Source organism: Mustela putorius, unplaced genomic scaffold, assembly GCF_011764305.1.
Source record: "Mustela putorius furo isolate JIRA1106 unplaced genomic scaffold, ASM1176430v1.1 tig00003983_pilon_pilon_pilon, whole genome shotgun sequence".
NCBI classification, from domain to species: domain Eukaryota; kingdom Metazoa; phylum Chordata; class Mammalia; order Carnivora; family Mustelidae; genus Mustela; species Mustela putorius.
The window spans coordinates 4,292,985-4,313,004 of NW_025422123.1; the positions used below are offsets into that span (position 1 = coordinate 4,292,985).

General features: G+C 45.1%; 1 protein-coding gene across 3 annotated transcripts in view; it reads left to right on the forward strand.

Moving 5' to 3' along the window:
• TBC1D22B (TBC1 domain family member 22B) overlaps window positions 1–15,302 on the forward strand; it is a 75,278-nt gene extending 59,976 nt beyond the window's left edge. For 2 of the 3 annotated variants that reach the window (XM_004740018.3, XM_045071062.1), the window contains one exon: window positions 13,264–15,302. In XM_004740018.3, coding sequence (XP_004740075.1) covers window positions 13,264–13,392 — 129 coding nt within the window. In that variant the 3' untranslated portion in view covers window positions 13,393–15,302. The remainder of the gene's footprint in view (window positions 1–13,263) is intronic. The other variant, XR_198536.3, reaches the window with a different exon arrangement.
• Window positions 15,303–20,020: the final 4,718 nt, after the last annotated feature.

A 20,020-nucleotide genomic window follows, 5' to 3' on the forward strand; every position in this document is an offset into this window, starting at 1 on the left:
TCAAGCCCTCCCTCCCAGGGCTCAGAACCATCCACACTCCTCTCTGTGGGAAGGTGGGGCCCGAATGACCACCAGGCCTGAAGGCAACGGAGATCTGGGCACAGGCCCAAGTTGCTGGAGCAGAGGGTGTGGGCTTCTGTCTGTGAAGTCCTGGAGCCCCGCCCAGGCCTGGAGAGAGCTGTCAGACTACAGAGTCACCAGCGCTGGAGGGGCTGAATGTCAGCCTCAGGAGGGGCTGGTGAGGGGGGACTCCCCTGAAACCAGGTTTTTATTTTTTATTTTATTATTATTTTTTAAAAGATTTTATTTATTTGTCTGATAGAGATTACAAGTAGGCAGAGATGCAGGCAGAGAGAGGGAGAAGAGGAAGCAGGCTCCTCGCGGAGCAGACAGCCCAATGTGGGGCTCGATTCCAGGACCCCGGCATCATGACCTGAGCTGAAGGCAGAGGCTTTAACCCACTGAGCCACCCAGTCGCCCTGAAACAAGGTTTTTAAAAAAGTGGTCTCTCTCTTTCACTTTGAAATAATTTTATGCTTAATGTTGCAGAAATATTCGAGTTCCCAAATAGCCCACCCATATCCACTTAGGGCTTATATGCCATACTATAATTACCCAGCCAGGAACTTCAGGTTGATAAAATATTAGTAATCTGTAGACCAGTTTTCCCATTAATGTCCTTTTTCTGGACCAGGATTCAATTCAGGATCCTTGCCTGGGACAATTCCTCAGTCCTTGTCTTCCTTGACAAAGAAGATTTTCAAAACTTCTGAAGAGTACTGATTAGTTATTTTATAGAATGTCCTTTACTTTGGGATTGTTGGATGTTTCCTTCTGATGAAATTGAGGGTCATGCGTTTTGGGGAAGAAACTGCAGAGGTGATGTGTCCTCAGGCTATGCTGTCAGGAGGTACCTGGTGCTGGCAGCCTGCTGCAGGGCTCAATCCCAGGACCCTGGAACCATGACCTGAGCTGAAGGCAGACACTTAATGACTGAGCCACCCAGGGCCCCCTTCTGTTGCCCTTGATCACTGGCCTGAGGTGGGTCTACCAGGCTTCTTCACTGTAAAGTTACTATTTTCCCTTTGATAATTAATAGGTTTCTTCTGGGGAAACACTTTGATACTATATAATTTCGCTGTTTCTCATCATTCTTTCATTCACTAATCTTAATATCCATTAATGGTTCTTGCCCGTAACAGTCATTACTGTGATGTTTGCCTAATGGAGACTTTCTATTTTTACCACTTCTTCTGTATTTATTAATTACCATTCTATGCTAACAGAGAGCTATCCTTGCTCTCCCCTTTATTCATGCAAGTATTTATTTATATCAGTATAGATTCATGGGTGTTTATTTTATTTCATGGGTTATCCTACACTGTCATTATTTTGCTATTCAGATTGTCCCAGCTTTGGCCCTTGGGTGTTTCTTCAGGTTGTCTTTTTAACCTCATCAGTTTTCTAACGATTTTATTTATTTTAGGGGCATCTGGGTGGCTCAGTCTGTTAAACGTCTGTATTCGGCTTGGGTCATGATCCCAGGGTCCTGGGATCAAGCCCCATGTCAGGCTCTCTGCTCAGCTGGGAGTCTGCTCCCCCTTCTGCTTCTCCCCCTCTTTGTGCTGTCTCTCTCTCTCTCTCTGTGTCAAATAAATAAATAGAATCTTTTCTTAAAGATTTTCTTTATTTTAGAGTGCATGCACGTGCATCAGCAGTGGAGGGGCAGAGGGAGAGAAAGAATCTCAAACAGACTTCACGCTGATTCGCGGCTTGATCTCAGAATCGCCAGACCACAGCTTGAGCTGAAATCAAGAGTGAGATGTTCAGCCAATTCAGTCACCTAGGTGCCCCATGATCCCATCATTCGTAAAGCATTTCCTTACTTTCTGGTGCCATGAGATGTTCCCAGCTTATTTTTGCTTTGCTCCACCTTGGAATCAACCATTCTCCAAGAGGCCCTCCCCCCTTAAGCCAGTATTTTGCCACTAAAAAATATTCAGAGGTACCGTGATCACTTTGGAAATAAGATCGTAGGAAAGCACGTATGTGAAGTTCAAGAACAGGCAAGACTTCATGGTTTATATCAGGTCGCCGGTTGTGGAGGTTGTGTACTGACCGTGGAGGAACGTGAGTCTTCTGGGGCCCAGGAAGTGTTGTCTAGCTTGATCTGGGTGGTGGCAACATATGTAAAAATCGTCCAGCTGTACACTCGAGATTTGTGTAGTTACGTAAGCAAGCTATGCCTCACTGAAAAAGTTAAAAAAAAAAAAGACAGCAGAGTGAGCAGAGAGCATGCATGATAGGAGAAGGGCACGTGATTCAGTTTGCGGTGATGCCTCCATTGAAAGGTTGGGAGGAAAGTAAATGATGGAGAAAACACACTAACACTAAAATCCTTCTACTAAATAGACAGTTGACTATGTAGAAATTACCTCAAACGAAATGGATGCACGCTTCCATTCTCACATAGGAATCTTGGTATGAAGTGAGGATCTTGATGTTCTTTGCCTCCTGGGTGCTTGAAGGGAAAAGGGTGACCATAGGATTTAGGACTGCTGGCTGCAAGGGCCGTGGCCTCCAAGAGGCCCTGTGACACTGGGGGTGAGGGGCGTGGGCAGTGACGGTGGCACACCCTTCATTGGTGGCCAGAGAGAATGAGGTCTGCTGTGGACGTGAGCACCTTAATCGTAGCTGGCAGGTCTGCCACACGCAGCCGTGCCCTGCTGAGGGGACTGGGTGCTTCTCTCCCCCAGCTGCAAGCCTCGAGAGAGCTCTGTCTGCCCACGGAGGCCTGTGGAGGTCTCTTGTTGCCACCACAGGCCTTTGAAGGAGGAAGTGAGCAACAGGGACCGTCTGCGGGCGGTGGGAGGCCCACTCAGCCCTTCTCAGCGCTTGCTCCTGGCCTGCGCTTTGCTGGGGGCTGTCTCCCTGGCGGTGAGGCAGGGAGAGGACTTTGCAGCTACAGCCAGTCACGTAGAGGTCTGTCGTGGAAGAGCTTTCCTGGCAGGCGAACAGCCAGAGCAAAGACCCCGCAGACGTCAGAGGCTGAGGTATTAGAGGAGGGAAGAGGCAGAGAGAAGGCAGTGGGGCTGGAGTGGCACAGTGGGGGAGGACAGGGCTGCAAGAGAGGGCTGTGAGGAGACTGTGCTTGACCTGAAATCAGGGGGAAACTTGGACTCCCTTTCCACATCGTATCCATGGCCTCAGCCCGAAAGCCTGGCCCAGGAATGTTCACTTGCACTGCCAGCTCCTTCTGGAGATGGGACGAGGACGGACGCTTCGGTCCCACCCCAGATGGGCAGCAGAGTGAACTAGGGAGTCGCAGGGGTGTATGCTGCACTGATGAACAACAGAGCATAGCAGCAAGAGGAGACTTTCCTGCCCTGTGGCCAAGGCTGAAGCTGAAATGTTAAAAGAGCCTGGAGAGCCACAGAAGTTGGTCACTGCAATACATGGTTTTATTCCACCCGGTGGCAGAGTACACCGTCTAGGGCAGGTTGTGAGCATCTGACTTTAGGCGAGGCTTCTCAGAGCAGATTAACCCGTGAAACCCAGCAGGACTTGAGACGGTCGAGTGAGTTCTGTGAGTGAGGGAACATGTGGCAGGCCCTCTGTGCACACCACCAGTTCGCGACACCAAAACAAAAAGGGTTGCTAGGACGGAGAAGGGCTACACATCCGAGAATTGAAACTTCAGTGTGCATTCAGAAGAACATGAGTTATGCTGAGTTGTGGGTACTTGGGGAAAAAAGTGTATACGGGACACTTGTGTGGGCCAGGAGCACAGTGGCCAGTCCCTTCCTCGCCTGTGAGCACTCTGGGGGACACTTGGTGACTGTGGGTGAAGAGGACAGGCAGGTTCTCAGCAGCAGTGGTGTGCCCGGGGTCTTTGATCCAACCTGCTCCATCCGCGTCCCAGAGCTGCAGCAGCTCCTAGAAGAATGGAATGTAGTAGAGCAAACCCAGATTCAGGTGAGCCACACTGAGAACACAGCGGCGTGGCCTTAACGCCCCCACTCCCGCACCACACCACGGCCACCTGTGTTGGTCTGTCGGTCAAGGTCCGGCTTCTGCAATCCCTACCCCAGCATTTCAAGAGGGGCATGCACATGACACAGGGGGTCCATGCCTTGGAGCATGCAGCATACAGACAGTAAGGTAAGAGCGGGGCAGCGACTCTGGAGAGTGCCCTTCTGCTGGGGGTTTTACACCAGGGCCTTCTGGCCTGCTCCTGAGCCCGGCTTCCAGCCCCCAGCCCCACCCAGGGTGGGCTCATGGCCTCAGTTTCTTGAATCCCTGATAATGAGAAACCAGCATTTTGTATTTTGTAATAAATCCTTTATTTATATTAGAAAGAAAGAAAAAATTTGTGCTGAGTAAAGTAACCCACAGGAAGCCTGAAAACTATTCCACCATAAGAAATACGTCTGGGAAAAGTGTGTGTGCTCGAGTCAGAGAAAGAAGGCCTGAGTGAGGAAATGCCTGCCCACTCGTCCCACACCTGAAAAAGTCCTCTCAGGAAAAGCAGCCTATCTGAGAGACCAGAAGAGCCTGGGGCCCCACAAGATGTCAGGCAGGGACCAACAAGGCCTCAGGCAACTCCAGACTGATTTTGAGAAGCACCATGCAGGGGACTCCAAGGACTAATAATCAGAATTCCTCTACATAAAAAGGAAACGAACCGGGGAGTCAGCTGATGACTCTAAAGCAAAATGGCGGCTGATCTGAGAATCCTCTGCTTTCCTCCTGTGGAAAAAAGCCTTGGAGATGATCTGGTTCTGAAAATGTCTTGTGTGAGGCAGGGTGGACTTGTTCAGTGCAACAGTGCTAAGCCTACGAGGTGTCCCAGGCCTAAATGACCAACTAACTGTAAGTAAATCCCTTCAACCCAAAGGCACCCACCCACACTCTGCAGGAACTCAAGGGTAGGGTTTTGGAACATTGTCCAACACAGGCCTGATCTTTAACAGACATCCCATGAATTGTCAGTTTGAATCCTGCCCAGAAGGGTTCACAGGAAACCCTGGGAACCTAAAGATCTTTCACCTGAAGCAAGCTGGTAGAAGAAAGGGCACGGTCGCTAGACATAAAACAAGCCATTGAGGGGAACTCAGCATGGCCTTTTCTTTCTTTCTTTTTTTTTTTTTTTTAAATATATATATTTTATTTATTTATTTGACAGAGAGAAATCACAAGTAGATGGAGAGGCAGGCAGAGAGAGAGAGGGAAGCAGGCTCTCTGCTGAGCAGAGAGCCCGATGCGGGACTCGATCCCAGGACTCTGAGATCATGACCTGAGCTGAAGGCAGCGGCTTAACCCACTGAGCCACCCAGGCGCCCAGCATGGCCTTTTCTGATGGGAAACTGGCTAAACACACTTTGGGAGAAAACCAGTGAATAAGTTCGACTCAAAAAGTTTACATTCAAGGATATGTTTTGTAAAGCTTATATTGTAGCCAGAGGAATTGTTTTGCTACTTCACTGATTCTCAAAGTGGGGGGGTTGTTTTAAAGTACTACTTATTTGACTAAGAAAATATTTTTACATGTCTGAATATACTTTACATTCACAAAGGATGTTTGATTATTGCTAAGTGATTCTACACACAGTATCTTATTTAGTGTATATTTTACGTGGTCTTTAAGTTCTTCTGTTCTTCTGCTGTTAATCATTACATGTCCTGTCTTTGGTCGTGCTGGGTTCTCATCACTGAATAAAATCAAGCAGGTCTTCCACATTTCCCTCAAACAGCCTCTGCTATGACTTCCTTTCCTTTTGATCCTGCTACAATATGCCCCACTTGTCTTCTCACTATAGGGCAAGCAGTATATATTATAGTGGTTATGAGCGCAAGCTCTAAAGCCAGAGTGCCTGGGTTCAAATTCCAGCCAGAGCTACTCTGTGGCCCTGGGGCAGATTTCTTAATCTCTGGGCCTCGATTTCCTCATCTGTAAAATGGAGGTAATATTACACATTTCATAGAGTTGATGTGAAGATTAAAGGAGTTAATAGAGAGCACATGTAAAGTACTTGAAACCCCATCTGGTATGTCATAAGTGCTTGGTATATAATAGCTGTCACTGTAATGATTATTGTCCTTGACGTTCTCCCTCTTCAGTTCTTCCGTCTATTGGACATACCTTTTCCTTACAGGGTTTCTTTGGTTATAACCTCTATCCCCTCTCCTTTGGCCCCCTTATCTAATTATTGTCCCGCCCCCCCCCCCATGCCTTCAGTTCCTTTTCTGCCATATTCCTTTTCCTTTAGGATCTACGGATTCTCAGCCCATTTCTAGGTCGGGCTGTTTTTTTCTGCTATTTTAGCCATTTCCAGCTTTTCTTTGGTCCTTTCTCATTAATTTGGAGCTGCTCTCTGCTGCTTGCCCCATAAGCTATTTTGTCATCGCTATAGTGTTTCGTTTGGCTGCATGTCATGCGTGGTGCTCCCATGAGTAGGCTTTATAACAAATCTTCAGTTATTCCCTGCCCCAACGGTATCTTTTTTCTGTCGCTATAGAAAAGCACCTGATTTGTGATTAATGCTTTCTTCCCACAGCCATTTGGTTTCTTCCATCCCAAATTTATCAATGCATTGGGCAGTGTTTCCCATTGTTCCAGCACTGATACAGGATCCAGTTCCTAGAAGTAGCCACTAGGTGGCAGAGTGTGTCCTCACTGTGCGCCTCACTGCCTGGAGGCACACAGGGATGTTTGTTACCTTGGCCAGCGTTAGAATTATTTCAAGGCTTCCGGGAGGTTTCTAGCAAGGTTAGAGGAATTGGCAGTTACAGGTAGATGCTCTCCTCTGCTAGAGAGATCACTCCTTTGTTATCAGTTGTCCAAGCATATGCATTCATTACAGAAAGTTTAGAAATATCAATAAGCAAAGAGAAAAAGAAAATCAAGTACCTGAATACTTATCACACGAAGGTGATATATTTCCTTCCAGGCATTTCACCATGCAAATCTATACAAATAAATACGCGCTCTGTGTATATAGCCATTAATGCAAACATTTTATGTACTCTTCACTTTACAAAATACAGTGGATGTTCTATCATGTCAAAAACTGTAAATCTAGGGCGCCTGGGTGGCTCAGTGGGTTAAAGCCTCTGCCTTCGGCTCAGGTCATGATCTCAGGGTAATTGGTTGGAGCCCCACACCAGACTGCTGCTCAGCATGGAGTCTGCTTGAGATTCTCTCTCTCTTCTTTTGCCCCTCCCCACTGTGCTCTTTCTCTCCCACTCTCTAAAATAAATAAGTCTTGGGGCACTTGGGTGGCTCAGTTGCTTGAGCATCTGCCTTTGGCTCGGGTCATGTTCTCAGGGTCTTGGGATCAAGCCCCATGTTGGGCTTTCTGCTCAGCAGGGTGCTTCTCCTCCCTCTGCCTGTCACTCCCCCTGCTTGTCCTCTCTCTCTATCAAATAAATAGATAACATTTTTAAAAATAAATAAATAAATCTTTTAAAAAAGGATATTTTATTTTATAGATTCACCTTAATTTATTTAATGAAAGGTCACTGTCCGTATAGCATCTAGGTGTTTCTTACCTTGGGATCTCACTATTAGGCCTGCATCCCAAATATGCTTTTATTCCTTTAAGAGCTTTTTAATCCCCCACCTGGTTGGCTACTGGAAACCTTGAAGAATTGTGGGTGCCAGATCCCACCCAGGTTTCTAGAATCCAAAACTCCAGGAATAAGGCTTGGGCCCAAGTATTTCTAAGAGTTCCTATAGTTGATTCAGCTTTTGCAGCCTGGTTGGACAGGTAGGACCAACACTTAAAACTCCAAGAGTTTCGTCGAGACTCCCAAGTTCCCAGGATTTTCTTGCTTATGTTCTGGATGAGGCTATGCACGTACCATTCCTTCAGCTCCCCTTCCATGGTAGGCAGGGGTTGATTCTGAGTCAATGAAGTATGTCCTCAGGAAATAGGATAGCAGTTTGACCTCACCCAGCAAGCTGATTGAAAATGGGACTGAAACTCTAATTACAAAAGCAATTTGTACCAAAAAAGAAGAGAGAAAGAAACAGAAAAATGTTTTCCAATGAATAAAGTGTAATGTACAATGTACATTACAATGTACAATGTAATGTAAAATGTAGTATTTGTGTTAATATGGATACTTGGGTGTTAAACTGACCTCCAAAGGGAAGTATAAGAATTTTTAAAAATTTGACAGAGAAGGTGAACACAAGTAGGGGAGCAGGAGTGGGAGAATCAGGCTCCCCACTGAGCAAAGAGCCCATGTGGGGCTTGATCCCAGGACCCTTGCATCATGACCTGAATCGAAGGCAGACACTCAACCAATTGAGTCACCCAGCTGCCCCAGAAGTATAAGAATTTTTGTTGGCTGTGGTGTGAATCAAAAGAAGGAGAAGCTACAGGAGCAAAGGACTTTAACATAGGGTCTGCATTTAGAAGTTAGGGGATCCGTAGAAGTTAATGGAAACATAATTTCAGCTTTATTTTCAATAACCCTAAGGTCAAAGTTAGCATTTCCTACAATAGTGAATGTAGCCAAGAGAGCACAGTAATATTTGCAGTAGCTTCCTTTGTCACTTATTACTGGAATTTTCCTATCCTATGAAGTTGTTAGAGGTAGCTCAAAACATTGTGTTCACTCTTACTTTGAAATAACGGTAGGTATTTAATCTGCCATTAGATGTTATTGTAGAATATATTAATAAAGCACATCTATGGTGGTATCATAAATTTGTTTAAAAATATTTCAATGACTGTTTCGATTTAACTGGTCTCCTTTGTGATGCTATGTATTTTATGTATTTAAAACCATCATTCTGAGAAGGGATCCATAGGCTTCTCCCCATAGCTAGAGTCTGAGGTACAGAAAGGGTGAGGACCTCTGTAGTAGAGAGTCTGCCAGAATTAGAATAAAAGTTGGCTTCCAGGGGAGGATGCTGGCAAAAAGATGCAGTACCTTTTCCCGTTCCAGTGGGGATGAGGACACTTGCGGGAAGGGAACGGAAGCTGGAGGGAAGAGTCAGAGGGGCCAGAGGCCAGGAGTTCATGGGGGAGGATATTGTGCTCCAAGGGCAACTTTTTTTTTTTTAAGGTGAGATTGAAAACAAAAACAAACAAGGTAGACCTAGAACAGAGGCCAAGAGAGAGGGTTGTTAACCATGAGAAAAGTACGCTGCAGAGATGTTTAGATCTGATAACAGCGCTTTTAAAAAAGCATCTGAGTGGGTTGAGTGACTATCACTAGTAATTGAGTGATGGGTCTGGTCAAATGAATTTCAGTAGCACCGATGGGATGGCGAGGGGTGGTTACCTGCAGGGTTTGGGAGAGAGAAGGCAGATGCCAGCCACCAAGGTGGGCGTGGGGGAGGAGCATGAACATACAGATAAGAGTGCAGCGTGATTCCTTTCTCATTGTGTTCTTCCCTGGAGTCCACCACCATTTTGACTTAAGGCTTTTGAGTTCTGTTCTCAGGCCTGTAGATCTCAGGGAAAAGGTTTACAAAGAACAGTATTTGTTCAATAAGAGTATTCCGTGCTGGTGGAGATCTAGGGAAATGAGCATTTTTCTGGAATGCATTTTCTGAATGAGCATTAAGTACCTTTAAAATGTTCATGTTCTTTGACACACTAATTTCATTCCTAGGAATTCAGCCCAAGGAAATCATCGAAAATGTGGCTCTATGCACAAGGCTGTTCATTATAATTTCATTATGATGAAAAAACAGAAATAATTAAGTACTCAAAACAGGAAGATGTAGAGTAAATTATGGTACATCTGCGTCATGAGAAATTCTTTGGCCGTGAAAGTATCTACAAGGAGTTTTTAATATTAGAGGAAATGCTTATGATAAATGCTAAATAGATTCAAAATTATATAGAGAAAATATCTCAGCTGTGGAAAATGTGCCGAAAGGGAGTGGAAGGAAATATGCCAAAGTGTTTAAAAGTGACTTCCTCTTGACTATGAAGTTATAGGTAATTTATTTTCTGTGTTTTTACTTTTTACTAAAAACTACCACAGAGTGTGTATTTCTCTAGAGAAAAAGTTCCACCACCCAAGTAATATATAAAATCTTAACTGTTGGGGCACCTGGGTGACTCAGTTGGTTGAGTGTCCGGCTCTCGGTCTTGGCTCATGATCTCAAGGCCCTAAGATAGAGTCCCTTCCCCATATCTCTGCGCTCAGCAGGGAGTTTGCTTGGGATTCTCTCCCTCTGCCCCACATCCCATACTCACACTCTCTTTCTGTGACGTGAACGAATAAGTCTTAAAAAAAAAAAGTTAAAATTGAAAAAATTGTAAAAATTGAAAACACAGAGCTCAAATGATACATAAGTATAATGGGAAAAAAATAAAAGTCCCCCGAAGTGTTAACAGTTTACCTCCTCAACTTCTAAAGTTTTTATATACACATGTGCATACACTTATACCAATATATTGTGTTTCCTCATTTATCTAAGTGGACTCATACTATATTTTTCTACAGCAGTTTTTTTTACTCCTAAAAATGTCTTTGTTATCTTTCCACATCGGTGTGTGTAGTCTCACTTCATTTGTTCTCTGCCGCCTTGTATTTCATGATGTGGATAACCGCAGGATGCCTAACAAGTCCACACTATTTGAAGCCACTGTGCATGCAGCAAAAACCTTCGTGCAGAACTGTGACTATTCCCTTAGGACAGGGACACGGAGGTAGAGTCGCTGGATCAAAGACCATGCACGTTTATCGTTTTGGTAGAGACAGCCTTTGTGTGTCGAGATGATACAAACTTGTCTCCTGGAACCAAGACCCTAGAACAGCAGTGGCTTGAAACTAGGTAGTTGTTTACTTGTTCAATTCCTGGCCTAGGTGTAGGTGGTCCACGGCTAACATTGCACCTCCAGAGTAGCAGGGATGCGGATCCCTTCTTTTTTTTTTTTTTTTTTTAAGATTTTATTTATTTATTTGACAGACAGAGATCACAAGTAGGCAGAGAGGCAGGCAGAGAGAGAGGGAGAAGCAGAACCCCTGCTGAGGAGAGAGCCAGTGCAGGGCTCGATCCCAGGACCCTGAGATCATGACCTGAGCCGAAGGCAGAGGCTTTTACGCACTGAGCCACCCAGGTGTCCCTCTATGTTGTTGCTCTGCTGTCTCGGGCACGCGGCTTTCATCTTATGGTCTGGGATGACCGTATCTGCTCCTCCATTCATATCCACTTTCTGGGAAGTGGGGAAGGAGAGGTCTAGGGCAGAACCCAGAACTTACACTGTCCCCGAATTGGTATCTTCATCCTTTTGGCCATCCATAGCAGTGAGGTGCCCCAGGCAGGAGCAGTGTGCACAGCTAAGTGTCTGTTTCCAGAGGAAGAAATCTCATAAAGCACTGGGGAAGGTATGTGCTATGGTGAGTGCTGTGAAGTGTGTAAGTCTGACGATTCACAGACCTGTACCCCTGGGGCTAATAATACATTATATGTTAATAATAAAAAAAAATGTGACTCATTAAAAAGAAAAGAAATCTCCTAACGGATATGCAAGACCTTTCCACTGAAAACTGCAAAACATCACTAGAGCGTCCAGATCAGCTCAGAGCAGGCTTTTTAAAAGTCTTCCCAGCATGGGGATGGGCTATGGGCTCTTTGCACGTGACCTGTTCGTATTACTCATCTGTTCTTCTCTCTGGTGGCTTTCTTTCTCTCACTGATTAGTAGGTGCTCCTTTTTTATTATGGATAGTATTGGAGTACAGATAGCATTTTGATAATGGATTTGGTTTTTCAAAGATGTTACAAAATATTTTCTTATAGTCAGTTTCTTATCCTTTAACCGGGTTTTTGGCACCTTTTGACATATTGAAGTTACGTGTAATCAAGTCCACCCATCTCCTTTATGTCCCTGGGTTTTGTCTTGCTATTATAACTTTTATAATCAGAAAAATAAGAATATCCAATTCAGAAAGAGAGACGGGGGTTACCTGGTTGGCTCAGTCGGTAGAGCATGCAACTCTTGATCTCAGGATTGTGGGTTCAAACCCCATGTTGAGTGTAGAGATTACTTTTTTTCAAAATTAAAGATTATTTATTTATTTATTTGAGAAAGAGCACTAGAGAGAGAGCAAGCAAGCACAAGTGGGGGGACAGAGGGAGAGGAAGAAGCAGACTCCTCACTAAGCAGGGAACTTAGTTCAGGCTTGATCCCTGAGGGGTCACAACCTGAGCCAAAGGCAGATGCTTAACTGACTGAACCACCCAGGCACCCCCAGGTATATAGAGATTACTTAAAAATAAATTGTAAGTAAATAGACTTTAAAAAAGGGGGGGGAGAGATAAAGAACATGAAGCAGCAGCAGCAGCATGGGGAACTAAATTACAGAGACAACCTCTCAATTTTCTTTTTATTCTAATATCCTCTTTAATAGGCCGTCTCTCTGGAGCTGTTTGAGGGATCTGGGTTTTGAGAACTGAATAGGACCAAGATAGGTAGAGAAGAAAAGAGAAGGTCTCCTAAGTTAAAGGAACAATATAAATTAAACCTTCGAGGCACAAATAAATCTGGCTGAAATGGACCTAACTAGAAAGGCATGTGCATTGGGAACATAGGAAATAAGCTGGACAGGTAGGTCGAGAATGGTCTTTGGAGAATAGGGCAGCAGCTAAAAACAGTGATTAGAAGTGAACACTGGCATTAGGAGAAATATAGCAAATGAAAAAGGATATGCAATTATGCATATGCATAAAGGGATTATTTTTAATAAAGGTGCGTTTTTTTGGATAAGGTTTTTTTTTAAAGGAAGCAAATTAAGTGTCTAACAAAAGGCAAATGGTTGAGTAAATTAGGGTATAGCCACATGATGGAGTACTAACACTGAGAATAGTCATTTTTGAAGGCTGCATGGAAAAACACTAAAATTATAGTAAAAGAGTGTGATTAAAAAGCATATAAAAATCATAATGATGATTACAGCTATTTAAAGAAATAGGCTTGTGAAAAAAAGACTGAAAAGGAAAACTTGGAAATAAAGAGGTATATTTGGATGATGAGTGATTATTTTTCTTTTTCAATATCTTAATATGTTGGTGTCGTTCTCTGTAATATTTTCAAAAGAGGCAGGTGTTAGTGGATATGAGAGAATCAACAGAGGCTTTTCATGGCTTCCTGAAGGTGAACTGGGAGCTGGGGACGGAGTGCTGCTTGGGAAGAAGGAGCCTGACCCTGTGGGGTGTGTGATCCAGGAGGAAGGGACCTACCAGTCCCTTGGTCTGTAGTCCTGGGATAACCAAACTTTTCTTGCGTTCCAGGGTCTCCTAATGCTGCTACAAAACTTACCTACGATACACTGGGGCAACGAAGAGATCGGGCTGCTTCTCGCCGAGGCCTACAGACTGAAGTACATGTTTGCCGATGCCCCTAACCACTACCGCCGATAGGTGCTGTCTCCCCAGGGGGACCCAGACTGTCCCCATCTTTGATGGCAATCTGATCACTGTGGCCACCGTGCGAGCCGTGGACTCCGGCCAGGAACCACTCCTGCTGTAAAAAGCTCCCATCCGCCGCCCAGGTCTTAACTTTTCGGCGTGCCTGTCCACCACTCCATGTCTCTGGATGTGTTTCTCGGACCACTGTCAGTATTCCGTGATGCGTGGATGGGCCCAGCTCTGGGAGACGACTGGAAAGGAGGTACAGGGTTGTCTGCCCCTTTAAAAGAAACTGGACTAAAGAAGGGGAAGGCTCAGGGTCTCAATTCACATCGTCCCTACATGGACTGACTGTCTCTCACCTCCCGGCCCCAACTGATGCCATTGCTTTTTGTGACATAGTTTGATTTGATCACAGGTCAAAAAAAAAAACGCCTTATGTTTTCAGAAGACTCCTGCTCCCTCCCACTCTCCCTCTCCCCGCCACCAGTTCCTAGCCCTTCCCCTTCTGCCCTGGTCTGAGCCAGTGAGGAGCAGCTTGAGACTGTTGTTCTCACACAGAGGAAGCGCTGATGCCTGTAACTCTGGGAAGAGGCCTGCACCCAAGGGCTAGGGATGTCATTTTTCCTTTTCTCCCCAGATGTGCGTATGTGCACCTGCGTTTGTGTGTGTATGTGGGCATACACACCCATCAGCACTTAGTCACGTGTCTGAGTTTCTGTGTCCAGACAGACTAGCCCAGTCGCCACCAGCTGGGAAGGGCCCTGGTGACCAAGAATACAGGCGTCCCTTGAGGATCAGGGCAGGGGAGGGAGAAGGGAATTTACACCTCTCCAAACCCTTTTCCCATGATGACCCACTCCAAGATATTATGTGTAAATTGTGTTATTATGTATATGGGTAAAGATGTACAAATATATGTCCTCTTTGTAGCAGATATGATTTTATATTTATAATGTGCATCAACATGTGAAAGCAATCTCGGTCACTAGCACAGACGAAGTTGCCAGGCAGGTGGCTCTGGCATCTCTAGGTTGGGTTCTGGGTGCCCTCCTGTGCAGGGGAGGACAGGCGTCTGCCAGAGCAAGCATCAATGAGCAGACAGACCTGCTTTGACAATGGGTGGCAGCCTTCCCAGCATCAGTGTCTCAGAGTTTTTCTCTCTTCCCTCCCCACTCTCTCCCTAGGTCCTTGTGGAGCATCTGCCCCACTCCTTCCCCGCGTTGGGTAGACAGAACCCCCCACCTGTCCCCCAGAGAGCCTCCCAGAGAGGTACCCACAGAGACGGAAGCCCTCCTGCATGTTTTCAGCCCCTCCCTTTCCCCCAGGAGGCTGGGGGAGATCTTTTGTTTTTTCATTTTTTCCTCCGGGCAGCATCCTATTCAAGACAGAAGCTGTGACTGATTCATCAGTGCCAAGGAAAGGGGTTTTCTGCGTCTCCCTGGGGTTTGGGGCTCTTCTCAAAGAGAGGCATCCAGTGTCCCCGGCTGTCACCATCATACCCCCCACAGCCCATGAGAGGGGGGCGCATGTTTGATTTCAGGAGTTCCATAGCAGAGAGGTGGCAGGGGCGGGGGCGGGAGGAATGGTGGCGAGCAGCTGTCCTTCTGGGAAGCCGGTCAGTGTCCCTGGTGGGTGACACCCTTGAGTCTGCAAGTGAAGCCCCACCATGCTGGCACGTTCCATTTCTCATCTGGAGCTGTTTCTCAGGCATTCTTCCTAACCCACCCCCTACCCCTTCAGTGTGCCTCAATAGTTTCCTTCACAGAGCGAGAGGGTTGTGACCCTCCCCTCACCTGGACTAATTAAAGAAAGACACTTGTGTTCCCAAATGGTGGTTTTATTTTTTTAGTTTTTATGTTTGTATGGAAATTGTGGATAAAGTGAAAGGATTGTAAATAAATAGTGTATTTCCTCCTCCACTGCTGATTTTTCTCCCGTGAGTTTGTGTAATCTAGAACCTAGGGCATCCCCTTTTCTCAGCTTTTTCTTGCTGAGATTAGTGAGTATGGGGGATGCATTTGCTGTAGGGCAAGCGGAGCACCAACAGAAAATCAGAAGGCAGTCTCAGAGGACTGAGCCCCCACTCGGGGAGGGGGTCCTGTGAGAGATAAAAAATAAGGCATGTGGTGCCCAACCACTAACGTTTACACAGCACATCACCATGTGCCTGGCAAGCCCTGCGATGACCGCTGGGGCGGTTTCTTCACCCAGAACTTCTTCCTAGGACACATCTGAGAGTGTCTCTTGGTTTCAGTAATTAGGAGCTATATTAGAATTAAATTCAGCAACATGCAGCAGAAGCCAAAAAGTAACTGTGGCTTACACAGCAGAGGAATTTACCAGACACCTGGGTGGCTCAGTCATTAAGGTCTGACTTCAGCTCACATCATGATCTCAGCGTCCTGGAATCATCAAGTCCCGTATGGGGTTCAGGGCTCAGCGGGGAGTCTGCTTCTCCCTCTCCCTCTGCCCTTCCCCCCTGCTCATGTTCTCTCTCTCTCCCCCAAATAAAATCCTAAAAGAAATAATAAGAGGGGGGTGGTGTGCCTGCATGGCTCAGTTGGTTAAAGCGTCTGTCTTTGGCTCAGGTCATGACCCTGGAGTCCGGGGATGAGCCCTGTGTTGAGCTCCCTGCGCAACAGGAAGTCTGCTTCTCCCTCTTTCTCTCCTCTGCCCCTCCTCCCTCTCCTTCTCTCTCAAATAAATAAAATCTCTATTAAAAAAAAAAAGAAAGAAAGAAAACCAGGGGAATTATTTTCCCCTCCCATTAAAATCCAAAAGGATGTTGCCCAGGGCTAGTATAGTAGATCTGAATCACAAAATCTTTATGGACCTGGATTCCTTCTCTGGGTCTTCATGGGGAAGATGGAAGATGGCAGTTGGTGCTCCAGCCACTGCATCCACTTGACAAAGCAACAGGATGGATAAAGAAGAGACCATGACAGGAAAAAGGAATGAAAAAAAAGTGTCAGTGTTTTAAGGAATGTTCAAGAAACCTGCCCCATAAAATCTCCTTTTACAACTCACAGACAGAACTTAGTCCCATGGTAGGTCACACCTATTTGAAAGGGAGGTTGGAGGATTAGTCTGGTCCAGGCAGCCATAGGCCTCACTCAAAATCAACAAGTGTTGCTCTTGACAGTTCTACATATTTTAAAGAACTTCGGAGGAGACATTTACCATGTATGTTTCTCCTTCATTCCTGAAGCTCCAGCTTCCCGTCTGAAACTGATTTCCCTTCTGCCTGAAAACTCTTGAGCAATTCTCTTAGTGTTCCTTCATCTGAGAATTGTCTTTGTTTCACCTTCAGTCCCAAATATGTATTCTCTAGATACAGTTATTTCCTTTTGGCACTTTAAAACTGTTGTTCCACTGTCTCTTCCGGTTTCTGATGAGCACGCCACGGCCTTTGAAATCATTGTTCTATACATTTTTTATTTTTTAAAGACTTTATTTATTTATTTATTTATTTATTTATTTTAAATATTTTATTTATTTATTTAACAGACAGAGACCACAAGTAAGCAGAGAGGCAGGCAGAGAGAGAGGAGGAAGCAGGCTCCCCGCTGAGCAGAGAGCCCGATGTGGGGCTCGATCCCAGGACGCTGGGATCATGACCCGAGCCGAAGGCAGAGGCTTTAACCCACTGAGCCACCCAGGCGCCCCAGACTTTATTTAATAGAGAGTAAGAAAGTGTGAGAGCGAGATGAGAGGCAGAGGGAGAAGCAGGGTCACTGCTGAGGTAAGAGCCCAACACGGGACTTGATCCCAGGACCCTGGGACCATGACCTGAGCTGAAGTCAAACGCTAAACTGACTGAGCCACCCTGACGCCACACTGTTCTATATTTAACTCATTATTTTTCTCAGACTCCTTTTCAAAAAATTGTGACAAGATGTATATAACAAAGCGTGTCATCTTGATCACTTTGAGGTGTACAATTCAGTTTCAAGTGCATTCCCGTGTTGTACCACCATCACCACCATCCATCTCCAGAACTCATCTTGTCTTGCAAAACTGGAACCGTACCCAAGAAACAACAGCTCCCCATTTCCTTCTCTTTATGGCCTCGGCAACCACCATTCTACTTTCTGTCTCTAGGAAATTGACTACTCTAGGTAACCTATGTAAGTGGAACAATACAGTATTTGCTTTTGGGCTGGCTTATTTCACTTTGCATAATGTTCTTGAGGTTCATCTATGTTGTAGTATATATCAGAATTTCCTTCCATTTTTTAAGGCTGAATTATACTCTGGAACATGCACGTACGTGCGCACGCGCATACACACACACACACACACACACACACTTTTTTTCCATCCATCTGTTGATGGTCAGATGAGTTCCTTTTCTGGCTTTTGAGAATACTGCTGTTATGAACAACACGGGTATATAAACATCACTTAACGGGGAGCCTGAGTGGCTCAGTCAGTTGAGCATCTGACTCTTGATTTCAGGTGAGGTCATGATCTCGAGGTCCTGGGATTGAACCCTGTATCAGGCTCTGTGCTCAGCAGGGAGTCTGCCTCTCCTCCCACTTGCCTGTGCTTGCTCGCTTGCTCTCTCTCTCTCTCTAAAATAGATATATTAAATAAATAAATACCACTTAGAGATCTTGCTTTCAATTCTTTTGGGTATATACCCATAAGCAGAATTGCTGGACTACTTGGTAATTGTATTTTTGATATTCTGAGAAACTGCCATGGTTTTTCTCAGATTGCTTTTTAGATTTTTTTCTTTGGGTTTTAGAAGTTTGATTTTGTGTATCTGAGTGTGGGGGGGTGTTGTTTGTATTTGGAGTTGTGTTTGGAGTTTGTTGTGTATTTGGAGTTTGTTGCATTTATCCTGTTTGGGGTTTGAGATTCTTTTTTCCCCCCCTAAGATTTTATTTATTTATTTATTTGACAGAGAGAGGGCAAGTGCACAAGCAGGGGGAGTGGCGGGCAGAGGGAGAAGCAGGCCCCTCAATGAGCAAGGAGGCCCATGGGGGACTTGATGCCAGGACTCTGAGATCATGACCTGAGCCAAAGGTAGACGCTTAAGTGACTGTGCCACCCAAGCACCCCTTGGGGTTTGAGTTTCTTGAATCAGTAATTTTATGTCCTTCCCCAAATTTGAGCTCTCAGCTATTCTCTCTCTCTCTCTTTTTTTTTTTAAATTTATTTATTTGTCAGAGAGAGAGAGAGCGAGAGAGAGAGAGCACACAGGCAGGCAGAGTGGCAGGCAGAGGCAGAGGGAGAAGCAGGCTTTCCACCGAGCAAGGAGCCCGATTTGGGACTCCATCCCAGGACGGTGGGATCCTGACCTGAGCCGAAGGCAGCTGCTTAACCAACTGAGCCACCCAGGTGTCCCTCAGCTATTATTTCTTCAAATATATACATATTTCTCTGCTCCAATCTCACTCCTCCCTTGGGATTTCAATGATATGAATGTTGGACCCATAGATCCTCAAATTCTGTTCTATTAATTCACTATTTTTCCTTTCTGTTCTTCAAATCAGGGACTTTCTCCATCTCTCATTAAGTTCATTGACTCCTTTTCTGTCATCTCCATTCTACTATTAAGCCCACATAGTGAATTTTTATTTCAGATATTGTGGTTTCAGGTTCTAACATTTCCATTTGATCCTTTTTTATAGTTTGTTTCTCTACTGAAAATTTCTATTTTTTCCCTTTCATTTCAAGTGAGTTTCCTTTTGCCACATGGAGCATAATTATAATACCTGTTTTACATTTTTGTCTGGCAGTTCTAACATCTGGGTCATCTTGGGGTTGGCATCTTTCAATGGTCTTTCCTCTACAAATGGACCAACTTTTCCTAGGTCTTTGTTGAGTCATTTTAGATTGTATCCTGACATTTTGAATAGTACATGTGAGAACTCAGTCTTCTCCAAATCCTCTAGAGCAAAGGTCAGCAAACTATGGCTTATGGGCCAAATCCAACTCTTCCTCTTTTTATGAAGAAAGTTTAATTGAAACACAGCAGTATTTGTTCCTTTACATCTTGTCATTGGCTGCTTTGACTCTACAACAGCACAGTTGAGTAGTCCTGATAGGCTGGATGGCCCTCAAAGCTGAAAATATTTACTATCTGGCCCTTTATGGAAAAAGTTTGCTGATCTCTGCTCTAGAAAACATTGACTTCATTTTGTTTTGTTTTGTTTTAATAGGCAATCTACCCAGTTAGGTTCCACCTTCAAGTTTTCTCACATCTGTGGGCCATTGTTCCAAGGTCATTTTGGTTTTTCAGAGGTTTTGCTATGCTGGGTCTGTTTTGACCATGCAAAACTTGTGCCAGTTCATACACAGAATGGACTCCCCTTCTCCAGCTGGCTTCTTTTAGGATTTCCCCTATATGCTCTGGCTCTCTGGTGCTCTGTTTCTTTCCTAGTCAGCCAGAATGACAGTGCTTCTCTGGAAATTTCTACTGCCCAGACTAGTGCTGACACTGAAACATAATTGAGTCCTCCCCTTGGGGCAGGTCTGGGAGAGACAGAAAAAGAACTAATTGTAAACCCCCACCCCCAACACACACTCTGGCTCCCAGGGCCACTTTTCCCAAGTCCTTTGGTCAGAGAGATGTGGTTTGTGACATAAGAAATATATATTTGGTTTCTGGGATGCCTGGGTGACTCAG